Source organism: Zootoca vivipara, chromosome 1, assembly GCF_963506605.1.
Source record: "Zootoca vivipara chromosome 1, rZooViv1.1, whole genome shotgun sequence".
NCBI classification, from domain to species: domain Eukaryota; kingdom Metazoa; phylum Chordata; class Lepidosauria; order Squamata; family Lacertidae; genus Zootoca; species Zootoca vivipara.
This window is the reverse complement of record NC_083276.1, coordinates 80142526-80158514: the sequence shown is the minus strand read 5'-3', so window position 1 is coordinate 80158514 and position 15989 is coordinate 80142526. Positions and strand designations below refer to the sequence as shown.

Below are 15989 nucleotides of genomic sequence, written 5' to 3'. Positions count from 1 at the left end.
CGCACAGAAATGCCATTTACCTTCGTACCACAGCGATAACTATTTATCTACTTGCTCTGGCATGCTTTCAAACTGCAAGTTGCTAGGAACTGGGGCAGAGCAATGGGAGCTCACTCCGTTGCAGGGATTCAAACCGCCAACCTTCAGATTGGCAAGGCCAAGAGGCTCAGTGGTTTAGACCACAGCGCCACCCATGTCCCTTATGGCAGAAAGGTACTACTCTCTGCCCATGTGAACAGCACATGAGTAAGTGTACCACGAAAACCTACCAAGGCAAGAAAGAAGAATCTCAGGAAAACTTCCCCTGTTGGTGAGAAACAGCCTGGGGTTGACAAGGGAAGCTACTCTAAACCATTTAGTGACTATTACCTCTGAGTAATCCAAAGAGCACAACAACCCACTCAGTTCCACTGCATGACATGGGAGTGGGTACAATCCCTATTATCTAAAACCTGTGGTCCTGCCTCAGAAATCTCAAAGTACTGTCTAGATCTCATTAATGCCCTTGAAGTGACATCTTATCTCTAGTCATATGTCTGATAGGTGCTGGACAGATAGTTCTGTTTCATCAGTTTCTGTTGAATAAATGAATTGTTATATGCGCTACTGGTTTTGCAGTGGCCAAATATGGGTCTGTCCACATGGCAGTTTACAGTGGATTCAATGCATTCCAAACATGCATGTTTTTCGCATAGTCCTCATTCAAGCGGTAAAGGTAAAGGTAAATTAAGTCCAGTTGCAAATGACTCTGGGGTTGCGGTGCTCATCTCGCTTTAAAGGCCGAGGGAGCCAGTGTTTGTCCGCAGACAGTTTTCTGGGTCATGTGGCCAGCATGACTAAGCCGCTTCTGGCAAAACCAGAGCAGCGCACGGAGACGCCTTTACCTTCCCACCAGAGCGGTACCTATTTATCTACTTGCACTGTGTGCTTTCGAACTGCTAAGTTGGCAGGAGTTGGGACCAAACAATGGGAGCTCACCCTGTCGCGGGGATTTGAACCGCCGACCTTTTGATCGGCAAGCCCTAGGCTCTGTGGTTTAACCCACAGCACAACCCGCATCCCATTCAAGTGGTAGCCTATACTTTTTCTCCATTTAATTTGGATTTTCACAGTCCATGGATAACATAGCAGGGGGGGGGGAAACAAAATTGCATGCTATCTGAGCACTGATGCACTGATGCACACTGTGTGAGTAGTCTGTTTTATTTTTGTTTTTTAAGTGTGCATGAGAATTTTTGCTGGGCATTGTCTATTGTCATACCCCATACTTCCATTTGCTCATCATCTGAGCACAAACTAACCGTTTTGTCTCCACGAGCCCAAAGGAAAAGATGTGGTGTGCCTATTGCCACCAGTTGTGGCCAAATGCATGTGCATAGTAACTTTTAAGCCAGCTGTTTTGTGCAGAACTGCTTTTGTGCAAAACAGCTGTATATATATATATATATATATATATATATATATATATATATATATATAAACGGCATTTGCAGGTACAGGAGGTGGGAAGCAAATGGCAGAAGGAAAAAGAAAAACAATGTCTCAAGATTCCTCTCCCCCAAATTGCTCTCTCCGTCCTGCCCTGGGTTTGAAATGTACTGTTTATGTGCACCACGTTTACAATCTCCTGTGAGCTGCATGGTGGCCTCCTGTGTTCGTGGGAACAGTCAGGAGAGGCCCATGACTCTGCCTGCCCAGCCATTCTTTGCACTAGTGAGGCACTCCCTGATGGGCTGATATACAAATATATACAAAATATACAAATATATTTTTATTTTTTGAAACTGCTGTTTGCTCAAATCTGGTAAAGAAGTATTTAATTCATATATAAAAAGGGTTGTTTCCCCCACTGTGAATTATGATTGAAACTTACCTTTGGTGAAAGTATTTCATAGCACCATTCCTCAGACTAAACTTTTTTTAAAAAAGGGTTTGTGCACAGTGATAAACAGAGAATTGTGTGTATGCCCACAATTTCTGGAACTTCTGGAGGACAAGGAAGTAGTAACTGAGTATGTGTCTGCAGGGGGATGACAACAAAATTCAGCGCAAATGTTTCCCCATAAAAAACCACCCATTAATGTGGATGGGAAACAAGGACACATGGGAAAATCAAATCTGCACAACTCGCATGTGCATTAGCACCCTGGTGTGTCCACAGCCTTAATTCTAAAGTTGGAGTTGCACTGACTGTGGTTTCCAGTTGCTTGCCTTTCTTCTATATGCTCCCCCTTTTCTTTTTGTTAATTTTGCAACACTTTAGAATTCTAAACAAAAAGTGGGGGAAAGCTATGATCCTTGCTTCAGACAGTGAACATTTTCACCCACGGAGTCCTCCATGCTACTTTGAACGGATGACACAGCCTCATTATTTCAGCCTCCCACAGGCCCGGGGGGGGGGGTCCCTAATAAATGCATTTGCATTAAAAGGCAGGGAATGATGCAAAAACAAGTTTTTACAAGAAAACAAAACAAACCTAAAGGACTTTCTGGGGGTGGAGGTGGGGGTGGGGTGGGGTGATGAAACTAAAAGGAAGTGGCTTATTGGGAAAGAACAACAATTGGACTGATTAGCTAGTTCACATTCTGTGGGTACATTTTTCAACCAATTAAGGCTGAAATAAGCAAATGGTGCTGTGCAAACAGAGATGTCCAGAATCCTCTGGAGATGGAATGAGACTCATATTTAAATCAAGAATCACACAAACCAAGCAAGAGGTTTATGAAGCTGTATATGAATATATTTTCATTTTAAACTAGGGCATATTCTGAGGAGCCAATGTGGCTCAGCTGGAAGGTGTGTGTGTAGAATTAAAGAAATGTGGCAGTGTATTAGAATTCATATAACCAGGACCAGTATGCAATGAATTCAGAAGTCAGTTAGTCTAGCTTGTTACAGCTGGGACATGTGTGCCCCAGAACTAGGTGATACTTGTAGCTTTGCTCAACAGGTAACAATGCAATGCGTATGGGACTGCAAACACAACACAGAAAGCAGACATTGGTTTAAGTGGGCTTACCTGCCTGACAGGAGGTTATTTGTATGCATGGAATTGAAAAATGTGAGAACTCTTTTATGTATGATGCTTACTGTAATTTGCACATCACTATTTGCCAATAGTTAACACAGGCACACACCTCACTAGCCTTGGCAAGAACAAAAGCCTACTTCTGAATGGCCCTGCTCCACTGATCATTTAAGCCACAGCCGTTTGCATCTTGTCCGAACCGCTATTGTTTTGTGCTTGGCACTCAAGTTCCAAATTGTCCTGATTGGTTCTTGGCCTTTTACCTGTTGCTCCCTAAAGACATTCAGTTGTCTTGAAGCAGGAAACCCAAAAGGCCTCTTGGCACTGGCTACTTAGCAACCCCTTTTTTAGATACAGTACCGGTAATCCCGCCCCTCCTCTAACCTCTGTCAGATCCCATCACCTATTATTTCAAGCATCCCTTCCCCCAGGAAGCCAGATCTAATTATTGCTGTGTTCAGGCATTCACCTGAACGTGTGAACATTCAAACTGTGGATGTAGTAGCTACTGGAATTTTATCCCTTCCTTTTCTCACATTTTCTTAGTTTCCTAAATATGACCCTTCTTCTGCTTTCCATTTGGACCTTCCCCCTTGGTGCATTTAGGCCTCCAGTTTAACTTGCCGGATTGTACTATAAGGAGCAGGGAGCAGTTCTAGCAATCATAGGACTCCCTGCCTCCACCTGTTTCTATCTCTGCCACATAAACAAGTGTAAATGATTGATCCAGGCAACATGGGTTTGGGTAGCCTCTGTTAATCGCTCTACATTTGAACTAAACATTTTACTCTTTTGTAAATATTGGGTTTGGCAATTGAAGCCCCAAAACCATTTTATGCGTTGATCATCATTTAATTCTGTAAACAAAGGAACATTTTTCAATTTTAAACTAATAATTGGGACTCCGTGATTTCTGCTAATTTCCCAAAATAATTAAAAGCAAGTAAAGGTGCAAAGCAACATTCCCCCATTGTGTGTAGTGAGAGCTCTGGATTACAGTTCCCAAATATTATGCTTCATGGTCACATGTATAACTCACACATTTTGGTAATGCATTTTGAGACAACTGCAGGCAGGGTAACAAACCTATCTAAAATACAGTGTTATGTATATAACAGCCCTACCATTGATCAACCACATAATCTGGACCACTGTGTGCAATAGTCAGACAACGGATGCATTGCAAATAGGTTCAGATGATCCTAATAAGAGTATTTGCTACTGGTCACATATTTACAGAGTAAGACCTTTCAAGAGCTGTGGAATGCCCTCTCCATACAGGTCGACACCTAACACCTACTCAAATGTACTTTCAGCACCAGGCAAATGCCTCATTGTTGTTTTAGTAATTTTAAATTATGTTGTAGCTTTGAATGCTATCAGGTGAGTGGGGATGCCATGAGGTCACAAGGCCATTGGGTGACCCATACAAAGGCAAAGGCAAAGGGCTCTGAAGGCACTGTTGATCAGCTGGTTGGGGGCACTAGCAAATCTGTGCTTTTTCAAGCGCCACTATGATTATTTTCTCTTGCAAAGGAACAGGGCTTTGCAGGCACCACCAATCAGCTGATAGAACTGGCCACAAAACCCTTTCAGCAGGGAGGTACATCATTACATACCTTACACCTAATGTCATATATGATGTCATATGTTGGGCAAGTGGGCGTGGCTTTGCCAAATGGCTTTGCAGAACAAATAGGCAGGCCTGGCTAGCCTAATTAGGCATGTGGGCTTGAGGCTCCCCACCACTGCTTCCAACCCTATTTTTGTTTTTGCAGTTTTTTTTCTTTGCTCTCTGTTTTCTTGCCACTGGCCTGCCCTACCCTTGCCCTGCTAAGTGGCAGTGGCACTGCTATTGGGAGGGCAGTGCCCCACCACACTGGGTGCTCCTGCTGACCTTAACTAATATTGTTTTAATGTTGCATTTTGTCTTATTTTTTTGTTTGTTTTTTTACACTTTATTTTTTTAGCTGCCCAAAGTCATTTTTGTTACGGAATGGCCTATAACGACTCGACAACCGAATTTTTCGACTTATGAATGGGGGTAATGGCTGCGTGCTTACGAATGTCTCGACATCCGAAAAAAACCCGCGGTGGTTTTAGATAGGGATTTTTCGACTTATGAATTTTTAGATAGGGTTGCTTCGACTTATGAATTTTTCCGTTTCCAATGCATTCCTATGGGAAATCGCATTTCCAATGGCGTTTTTCGACTTACGAATTTTTCGACTTATGAAGGTGCCTTTGGAACGGATTAAATTCATAAGTCGAGGCACCACTGCACCTAAAATAAAAAATTACAAGTATAATCTGTCTGGGGGGAAAATGGAAATCTTTTAGAAGTTAAGGTGTGAGTAAAAGCCATGCCAGGGAAACTTTCCTGGGTGCCAAGTCTAAGAACAATGACAAAGTCTAGCACATTACATTAATTCATAGTGAACTATAATTCATGTTATAAACCATTTGCTTTAAAGTAGTTGCAAAGCTCCTTCTCAGCTGCTGCTGCTGCTGCTGCTGCTGGTGCAATATGAACAAATAAGCCAGAATCTGGCCAATCATCCAAACCTGGGCTCATGACTTCTGCCCCGCCAAACAAACCAAGAATGGTAAGCACGCTGCTTCTTCCCATTAAACCACAGCTTCTGACTATAGTTTTATGTGAAATGGAAACTCAGCCACTATAATGATCCTAATTAAATCATGATAATCACTGTACAGATAAATCATTGTAGTTTGTTCTTTTCAGCTGAAGACTGCAAAATTATTTGTATAACCGCAAATCAATTAAACATTGCAATCTACTACTGGAGATCTTTGACCAAAGCATTTCATTACAGTCCCATCTATGCAGAGGTCAGTTCAATCCAAAACAGGCTTTCTACTTTCAGCTCAAGTTGGGCTGCAGACACTACTTGCTTTGGTTGCGGATGCAGAGAAGTAAAGGAGGAAGTTAGAAGTGTGTGTGCAGAAGCAGGGGAGATGCCTCAGACAGCTTAGGACCAATCTTTCCTTCCCAAATATGCTTCTTAGAATTCAGAAATAGATAACATCTGGAGCATGTGAGCTAGTGCCCAGCAACAGGAAGGAAGAATAGTTGCTATTTCTTATTTTAATTAATTGACAAAATTTATATACTGCTTAATTGTAGTGTAGTAAGTGGTTTATAAGAAATCGTAAAATTATCAATAAAAACGGTAAAAATCAATTAAAAACATTGAGGATAATTTAAACAACAGTAAAAGAAATTAAAACATGTCAGCGCCTATGGTTCTGGATGGCCTTGCCTAAACAAAAATGTTTCAAGCAGGTGCTTGAACAGCAGAGGCACCCGGCTGCTGTCAACAGGCAAGGAGTTCCATAGTTGTAGGTGCTGCCACACTAATAGATAATATTTGTACAACCGTGTAACAAGTATTACGTGGCACCTCTAACACTGTCGGTTCCACAGAGCCACATAAAAAGGGCTGGAAGAAATACTGCCTAGCTCTGACTCAGCAACACCTGGCTCTGAGAGGTCCCCACCAAGCTATTCCCTAAAACAGCCATCCCCAAACTGCGGCCCTCCAGATGTTTTGGCCTACAACTCCCATGATCCCTAGCTAACAGGACCAGTGGTTGGGGAAGATGGGAATTGTAGTCCAAAACATCTGGAGGGCCGAAGTTTGGGGATGCCTGCCCTAAAAGCTTCCATGGGATAAAATTCTACAAGCTTCCTAAGCAGCCCATGTTCCATTGCTCAGCTGCTTTTAAAACTCTGCCAGTGTTTTACTTGGCGGAGCAAATTCCCCTTGCGTATTATCCAATCTTCCCAGAATCTTTTAAGCAACTCACAGTCTCTTCCGACATACTTTTGAATAATGTGCCCCCTCTCTCCCTAACTTTCCTGTCACTAGGCTATAAATTTATCCGTTGCCTTCAGCCCTTCCTCATACAATTTTGCCTTCAAAAACTGTTGCCATCCTTATAGCCATAGCTTTTTTCCTCTGAATTGTTTCTAATTTCTGTGTCACAGAGATGCCGCAGGCTCAACAGCAGTTTGGCAGGCGTTATAGCATCAGCTGAATACCACTACTGTTTATTAACTCTTACTGAGAGTGTCTATATGACCAAAGACTACAGCAGCTAAAAGCAACTGATCATGTCCTTGTGAGCTCAGGAGAGTATTATCAAAATGACTTTACCGCCACTAGTGGTAAGGGAACAGCACCAATATACTAGTGGTTTTATCTAGCATCAACTTTTATAAAGGAGCTGTCACATAAAGGACTTTTGCTTAGTTTTTTATTGATATTTGGACCTCCTGTGCAGCCGTGATTCACTTTTGTTGAGTACACACCTCCTCCCTGCTCCTTTCCTGGAACTTATATTTACTTAAATCCTCCTTATTTTAACCCAGTGCACCTACAAATGCAAAAGTGTTGAGGAGCTTTTTTCAAATGAGATTTTAAGTCCTGCATATGGAGTTAATTGGACACTCCTGGCTACAATGTTAAACCAACTGACTCAGGAGCAATTCCCACGGAATTCAATAGGATGTGTACCGTACCTGTGTGTGGTTAGGATCATACTGTAAGAGAGTCAACCTGTTATGGACCCAAGGGATCATGTGCCCTGGAGATGTTGCTTCTTCAGCTAATTAAAAGGAGGTCCTAGCAAGATCCCAGGTGATAGATTCTAGGAAACTTATGTGCTCTTGTCCTACTTATTTGTCCTTTATGGCTTTATTGTGAGCTTAGAGCCATGTTGAATTTTTCTTTGATGCTCTGTCTTAGCATACTTTATCCTAATCATGGACTTTTGAACTAATGGAAAATATTACCTAAGCTTCTTAGCACTGCTGCTCAACAAACTCTTTTGCAATGTTTTGACTTTCTACATACTTTTATGGTGTGTGTTTTTAAATAAGAACTCTAATTTTATTTTTACTTTATTCCTCATCTATTAAGTGCAATTTTTAAATAGGTAATATTCATTTGGCTCACCTTATTCCAATGTTACTCATGTTAGCCTTATCATTACTGTGATTTGGTAAACATGCGCTCTCAAAAAGGGAATGGCCAGGCAAGGAAACACCCCTGAGCAATAAGTATAGTGCTTTCCCCTGCTTTGGAGTTAGTGATAAAATGATGGCAGCCACACCCATGTGAGTTGAGGAAGTAGCACAAAAATGTCATGAGATTAGCCTAGTTTTGGCTTCATTTAAAATATCACAGCTACGAATGCTAAAGTAAAAGAAAAAAAATTATTTGTCAATGGTCCCTTTTGTGAGGTCCCTGATCACACACACTGCCTCAGATAACTACAGTGGTGCCTCACAAGACGAATTTAATTCGTTCTGTGAGTCAATTTGTTTTGTGAAAAATTCGTCTAGCGAATCCCATAGGAATGCATTGAAATTTTTTCTTTTTCTTTTTTGCCCATAGGAACGCATTAATTGAATTTCAATGCATTCCTATGGGAAACCGTGATTCGCCAGACGAATTTTTCACAAAAGGAATTCGTCTTGCGAGGCAACCTCCGATCACAAAACTCATTCATCTAGCGAAAAATTCGTCTAGCAGGGCATTCGTCTAGCGAAGTACCACTGTATTTGGGTGGTATTCCACTCTATGTAGCTTTATGTAGTCTGTAAACCCACGAGGAAAACACACACAGCACCAGTGGCATTCAAAATAAATTAACTTACTGTTAATCATATGTGGTTGTATATATATGAGAGTTTGTGGTTGAGCTGGGAATCTTATGATCTACCAAGTTCTCTTGTGGCAGTGCCTGGCCCACAGCTATCCTTCTTCCAAATTCTCATCATGGACTTCCTTAGCAGAACTGAAAAATCCCACCAACTGAAGAGTATAATGCCCTCCCTGAAGCTTAAACACACCACAACTTCAATTCCCTATGTACAGTGAGGGGGAAAAGTATTTGATCTCTGACTTTTGTCTTCTGGGTTTCTGGGGTTTTTTCTGTTGTTATTCTGTCTCTCACAGCTACAATAAACCTACCATTAAAATTATGGACTGGTCATTTCTTCGTCAGAGGGCAAACGGGCAAATTTAGCAGGAGATCAAATATTCCCCCCCCCCTCACTGTACCATTCACATGAATGGCTAATTGTAAAAATTACTACAAGCACGGGCAAATATTGGCTCACGTTATGGCAAAGAGAAGCGCAACAATCCCCCTCCTGCAAGGAAGTAAGTGACATTGTCAAATTCCTAGATAAGGTGACAGTGAAGGCTTCAGCTTAACCATTGGCGCCTGGAATTTAGAAGCTGTCACCAACAGGGAAAGTATTTAAGACAGATTAAAAATCACACGCTTCAAGCCGCTCTGACAAAGCTGCCTTTACAGATCGCAGCAAGGAGGATCTGAAGGACCGATAGGCAGGGATTTCATGGATAAAAAGACCAAACCCCTGTTTGTGAAGGGGAAGTGAAGAGTCACCTCTTTCTGGGAGGGTTTGTCAGCTTTGCAGTGATGTAAAGAAAACCTCGGTGCAGGAGAACGGAAGAAGAGAAAATCTCTCCTTAACGTTACAAGGCAGCTTTCTCCCGTAAAGAGGCAACGTTTGTGATGGGGGCTGTGCACTAGGTTGGGATGTGGGGAAATTGGGTTCAAATCCCTGCTCAACCATGAAACTCCGAAAGTGGCCAAGGGTCCATCATTTGCAAATTCCATTTGAACTTTTGGAGATGGGATGCATTAACCCACTTTGCATACCACATTCCCCAGTTGCTCAGCTTAAGCAGAAACCTGCACTCATTGGCTACAATATTAACATAGCTGTGGAATGGAAGAAAATAGAAGGTCATCTAATCCAGTCCTTATGCTGAGACTGGACCTCTGTATTTAAAGGATCTGTTTCCATTACACTGTGCCAAGGACAAAGAGTACACGGGTCCAGGCTGTGTCATGGCAGAAGTGACCATGGGGCAAAACAAATGTTATAACATCAAATGTTCTTATTTTCAGAAAGGGTAACAATTGAACCATTATATCTATGTTTGTTAAATGAACAGGAGACCAGCTCTCCCCATACGAACTGACCCAGCCCCTGCAATTATCATCTGAGGCCCTTCTTCCTGTGCTGCCTCTGCGAGAGGTCCAGAAGGTGACAACACGAGAATGGGCCTTTTCTGCAGTGGCTCCCTGCTTGTTGTGGAATGCTCTCCCTGGTGCCTTTGTTACTTATCTTTATGTGGCAGGGGAAAATATTCCTTTTCTCCCAGGCCTTTGGCTGATTAAACAATCTGTGGCCTTTTAAAATGTGTGTGTGTGTTGGGTGGTGGTGGCGGCGGCATTGTTCTTGTTTGTTACTATGGTGTGTATTTTTGTGTTTTTCTATTGTAAACCATCCTATGATCCTTGGATGAAGGGTGCTATAGAAAATAATAATAATAATAATAATAATAATAATAATAATAATAATAATAATGGTTGTAGCTGGAGGTTCCACTGTATGTAATTAGAAAGCTGAGGAACCCAACAAAGCAATGGCTACTAGAATAATTCCAACATGGAAGAAGAGAGAGAAGGACTCCTTTCTATGTTAAGCTAGACCTTCTCTCCACCTCATATCAGATTAGGAATAGACAAATTTATTCACTTTGTTTTTCTCAGTTTGAATTTTTCCAATCTTATTATGCCACATTTTCACATCCATTTGTGATTTTTAAAAATGAAGTTCTCCTAAAAATTCACCAACATTTTAGTGTACATTTCTTGTAACATACCCATTTTTGTATCTACTTTTTCCTAATACACACATTTTTAAAGCATTTCCCCCTAATGTCATGCATTTTGCTACTTTCACTAATACATGCATACTTTCTGCACACTTTCCCCTAATATACATATTTTTGGTGGCAGAATTGCATCGAAAAATCCAGAGAAGTATGAATTCTGAAGGACAGCTGTGTTTCAGGTTGCAAAGTGTTTCGAGAAGGGTGAATTGGGTGGCTTCACATTGAAATGCGAACCGATCCAAATAAGAAGATTAGAGTTTGGATGTGAAACTGGGCAGTTTTGGTGGTGTCTAAGGGAAGAAGGAGATTGCTGATCCTTCAGTTGGTGACAGTACGAGCTGACTGTCTCAAACACACTGCTGCCTTCGGCGTGTGTGTGTGTATCAATTGCCTGTCTCAACACAGGGCACAAAACTAATGGACCAACAAACAAGTGCAAGAACATGCAGAGAGAAAAAGAGCAAGATAACTTACAGGAAAGACTTCATATCCAAGCCTCGATTCCGAATCTGCCCCACCATATGGTCCCAGCTCCCAGGATTGGAGCGGCTACGACCACCACCTGTCCTGGGCTTGGAGCCAGCAGAGGTCCCTTGCCGTGACTGCGCACTCCGACAGCCCCGGGGATTGCCACTGGTGGAGGTGGTGTGGGACTGCAGATGGCCCAGACTCTGGCTGGTGGTGGGCTGGCTGTGGTTGGGTTTCTGGTGCTGGCTGAGTGGCTGTTGGAGACTCTGCTGGCGCATGAGGGTGCGCGGGCGCTGGCATTTCGGGTCTCCTGCTGAGGTGGGGATATACTCAAGGGTAGTGGCTGTGGACATGGTGGAATCCTCAAAACTTAGGGAGGTGAAGGGCGAGGGGAAGGAGAAAAAGGAGAAGAAGGTAAAGGGGCAAAATTGGAGGAAGGAAAAGCAGATAGTTAGAGAGAAGATGCCCCAGCACAGCACTCTCTCTGCCAGGCACCTTCGGAAGCAGCAAGCTGTCATTTGGGGTTGCAGCTGCACCTCAGCTTCTCCAGCAGCATGGAGCCCCCGCCCTGTAGCCATTTTGCGGCCTTCCTTGCTCGTCAGTCCTTGAGCTCAGTGTGAGATCCTTTGCAAAGTGACTTCTCCTTTCCGTGCTCCTTCGCTTGTAAGGAGGCTCAGAACACCAACTCTCGTTTCCGAACTAATTAGGCTGCTTTGTGAAGGCAAATCCCCTGGTGCCTGTGCTGCTGCTGCCTGTGACATGCGGCGCACCCAACAACCACTTTCCCCATTGGCTGTGTCTGAATCGGCACACCTCACCCAAGTGGCCGTGGGAATAGGAACTCTCACATGTCCTAGGAATGGTGTCACGGACACTGATGGCCAAGCTGGTGGCATGCTCCAGGGCTCAAGTTTCATTTTTTAAATGAGGCTGTAGCAGTTCCCTACTCTCATCTTGAATACAGGTAGCATTGTCTTCCAGAGCACATAGTTACACTTAATAGGGTTGCCAACTTTTTGCAGACAGGGTTCCATGCCTTTAACAGCTGCAAGGTAGTCAGAAATGAAACTGCTCTAGCTCTTCCTGCTATTGTGTGCCAGAGTTGGAATTGGGATTTGCACTTTTGCCTATTACGTAGCAGTGAAAGGCACAGAAGCCTGTCCACTGAAAGGTCCACTGAAAGGTGACAAACTGGGGGAATTGTAATGATTACAACAGCCATGTCGGGCTTGCAGAAGAGGGAATTTCAACAGCTTGTCATAAAAGCTACACCTGCTGAAATTCTCTTTTCTGCACAACTATGAAAAGAGCAGGAGTTCTGCCGTCTTTGGCATCTGTCCGTTCCACCACTGCTCCTCCATCTTCCAAGGCCACTTTCCTCCTATTTGGGCTTCATTCTGGTATCATACCACAGCTAGGAAAAAGGAAGCTGGGGAATGGGTTGCATGGTAGAAGGTGGGGATGTGGAGGGGGTGACAAGGCAAAGCTCCCACACCTCCACTTGAAATTGCCATCACTTACTTTTTGGCTGTTCAGTATGACCTGTGTTTGAAGATGCATGCCTTGTTCTGCCCTCAGGAGGGCATCACAGTGTCCTCTGCCCTCAGGAGGGTGTCCTCTGCCCTCCTGAGAGTGATGCAAGATGCATAGTTTGGTATAGCTATGCCTTACTGCAGAGGTAGCTACTGTGGTACCCTCATGATGCCGTTGGGCTAACGTCTCCCATCAGCTCCAGCCAGCTTGGCCAATGCGAAGGGATGATGGGAGTTGGAGTCCAACAGCATCGGGGGGGGCACCATATTGGGTATCCCTGATGTACAGTTACTGGCCATGTCCCTACAGATGTGTGAGAGAGCCTTGTAGGAATGGTCTGTAGCCTGTGGACAGTGAAGCACAGGACAGAACATATGGCTTGAAAGACAACACAAGAAGTGCAGATTGCTGTCAAAAATACATGACAGAGCCCCACAGCTAACCACACAGAACAAGTGGTTGAGCACACATTCAGAAACACAATGCAGATATTAGCTAACCATTCAGCCAAAGACTTAGGAAGAACAGATATGGCTGATCACACTGTTAGATGAAAGGACAGGAGGGAAGGCATGCAGGTACTCACAAAAAAGGCCTCATGGTCAGGGCTGTTCATTTTCTGCTGGTCTGCACTTGCAGAATTCCAGGTGGAATTTGATACGAGCAAAAGGATTTAGATTCCTGGAAATATATTAGGAACATGGGAAGCTGCCTTATACTGAGTCCTCCCATTGTTTCATCTATTGTTTAGGGTTTCAGATGGGAGCTTTCTCCAAACCTATCTAGAGATGCTGGGGATTGAACCTGAGATATTCTGCACATAAAACATGTGCTTTACCATTGACTTATGGACCTTTTCCTTCATTTATTTAGAAATGCTTTATAAGCCTTTATGTTTGTGGAATTATAACTAAAAGCTCACTGGCATTACTGGGGGGCCGAGTGGTATGGCATGCATAGCTAGCTATCCCTCCCTTGTGACCTTTAATCCTGTACCCATCAAACACAACTGCTTCTCAGTTACATGCCACCACATCTGCTTTTGCCCTTGCCCCAAGTTCTAAATTTTAGCAGAAAGCCAAGTTCAAGTACAGAGTGCAGATTTGCACCCACCGTACCGTATTGCATAACTTGTTTTGAGTGCTTGATTTGCCTTTCCATACTAGAGAATTGGCTTTCCTTCCTTTTCAGATTTTAAAACACCATTTTTGAACAGCCCTGCCTGCAGTTAAAGCCAAAGCCAGAGTTAGGAGTGGGGAAACAAGTGCACAGGAAAGGAATGTGTACAATAAACGACAAAGCATGTAATATAACAGGATGGCTGAGAAAGCAGGCTGTTGAAGGTTAAGCTCTGAAGGATCCATTTGGGTGTGCCCCCGAAGGACATGGCTGGCCTCATGTCTGAGTATCTCACAGAGACGGCCAATCCCTGAGGCAGGTATGTCAACATGTGACAGGAGAGATGTGCACAGGTGGCCGATCACCCACCAGTCTTGCTGTTTCCCAGCTCTGCTTCTCCCCAAGCCCTCCTGCTTTCTCAGGGTGGAGCATCTGACAGCAGTCCCTCTAGAGCAGCCAGGTGGGTCTGACTGTGCCAAAATATTTCACAGGCCACTTTGTGTAAAAATTAAAGCCAACCTAGTTCTTAGGTTTAACCAAGGAGGCACAGAAACCAGGACCTCATGGCAGAAGGGTTCGAGCATTCCTTACTTGCTGCTGGCCTGACCTGGCCTGGCTTGAAAGCCACCTCCACCCAAAAACAGCAAAAAAAATGCTGATGCCAGGGATGTAACGGCAAAGTGGTGGAATCTTTTTGTGTTGTGAAGAGAAGAGAAGAGAGAAGAAGAGAAGAGGAGAGGAGTGAGAAGAGCAAGAGCAAGAGAGAACGAGAAAAGAAAGGAAAGAAAGGACTTGTGAAAACCTATATAAGCAAAGAGCCCAACACCACCCTTTTCTTGCCTTGGAAAATTATTCAGGTAGCTCTGCATGCATCTGCTACCAATGCGCTTGTTTGGATCATGTACTGAACCCCTAAGCCCAACCCCCCTGCTGCCAGGCATGAGGCAGAAATGGACCTTTCCAGCCACTGCCTTCTTCACATGCAGTGACCTCATTTCAGTTTTCTATCAAATCCTAAATTAGTCCAATTTTCAACCTCTCAGTCACAGGAAACTAAAATTGGCTGTCCTAGGCCTGGAGCCAGCAGACTATATAAATTTCTATCAGGGGTAATTGCGGTGTGGGAAGCAGTCCCAGTGCTGTAGGGACTGTACCATTTACACCTGGCCCCCTGGCATACCTGTGGGTACCTTATCCCACTTCCAGTTCCTATCACAAGGCTATTGTGCAAGCAGACAGGTAGGCTATCTCAGACAGACAGACAAAGCAAAGTAGCACTCCATCACAAAAACACACATGCCAGATACAGGGACAATCCAGACACAAAAATCTTCATTATGAGGGATGTATATGACAGATTAGTTTACTCCACAATGAAAACTTCATTTAGTCAGAAAATGCTTCAACGTCTAGGACTAATCTAGATTTGAATTAATGTTAAGACTTTTGGTCTGCAGCTGAGAACATGAATTCAATAGGATAGCTCCTTAGGTGTCAGGAAAGAGGCACCTGACAGGACAAATGAACTACCAGTCATTTCCTGAGTTCACATTGGTTTTGAGAAGCCACATAGGAATGCTCATTCAGTAGTGTCAAGAGGAAGAGCTGATTGGAAACCTAATGGAAGATAAGCCCACTAATAAAGATAGTTATGGGATCTTTCTGCTCAAGACACAGGGAGCATCTGTGAGAGATAAAAAGGTCTGGAATGAATCACACTCTGGTCTCACACTTCTGGACAGCTCACACTAGGATCGCCTTGTAGCTCACAGTAAATTTACTCAGAAGCATCAAATAGCACAGGTACTGCTACAGTTTGTATGGTCAGCCCTTTGGCCTGACCTAGCATGAAGCCCTTATCTACTGGCATAGCTGCCAAGTCTCCCGTATTCCCCGGGAAACCCCCGTTTTTCTAGCTGTCCCCAGCCGGAAAAAACAGATTTTTTTGTTTTTCCCCGGTTTATTCTGGCGCAGCGGCCATTTTGGAACTGGGCGGAGCATGCTCAGAAGCGACTTTTGATGCTGCTCTGCCCAGTTCAAAAATGGCTGCAGCGCGACTTCTGGTGCGGCGGCCATTTTGGAACTGGGCAAAGCA

General features: G+C 43.7%; 1 protein-coding gene across 2 annotated transcripts in view; it reads right to left on the bottom strand.

Moving 5' to 3' along the window:
- Window positions 1-15989, bottom strand: part of SYT7 (synaptotagmin 7) — a 226950-nt gene that overhangs the window by 45466 nt on the left and 165495 nt on the right. Inside the window, exon 6 of one of the 2 annotated variants that reach the window (XM_035123676.2) lies at window positions 11249-11611. The exons of the other annotated variant lie outside the window; for it this stretch is intronic. Within the exon in view, the coding sequence (XP_034979567.1) occupies window positions 11249-11611 (363 nt within the window). The remainder of the gene's footprint in view (window positions 1-11248; window positions 11612-15989) is intronic. 2 annotated transcript variants of the gene reach the window in all.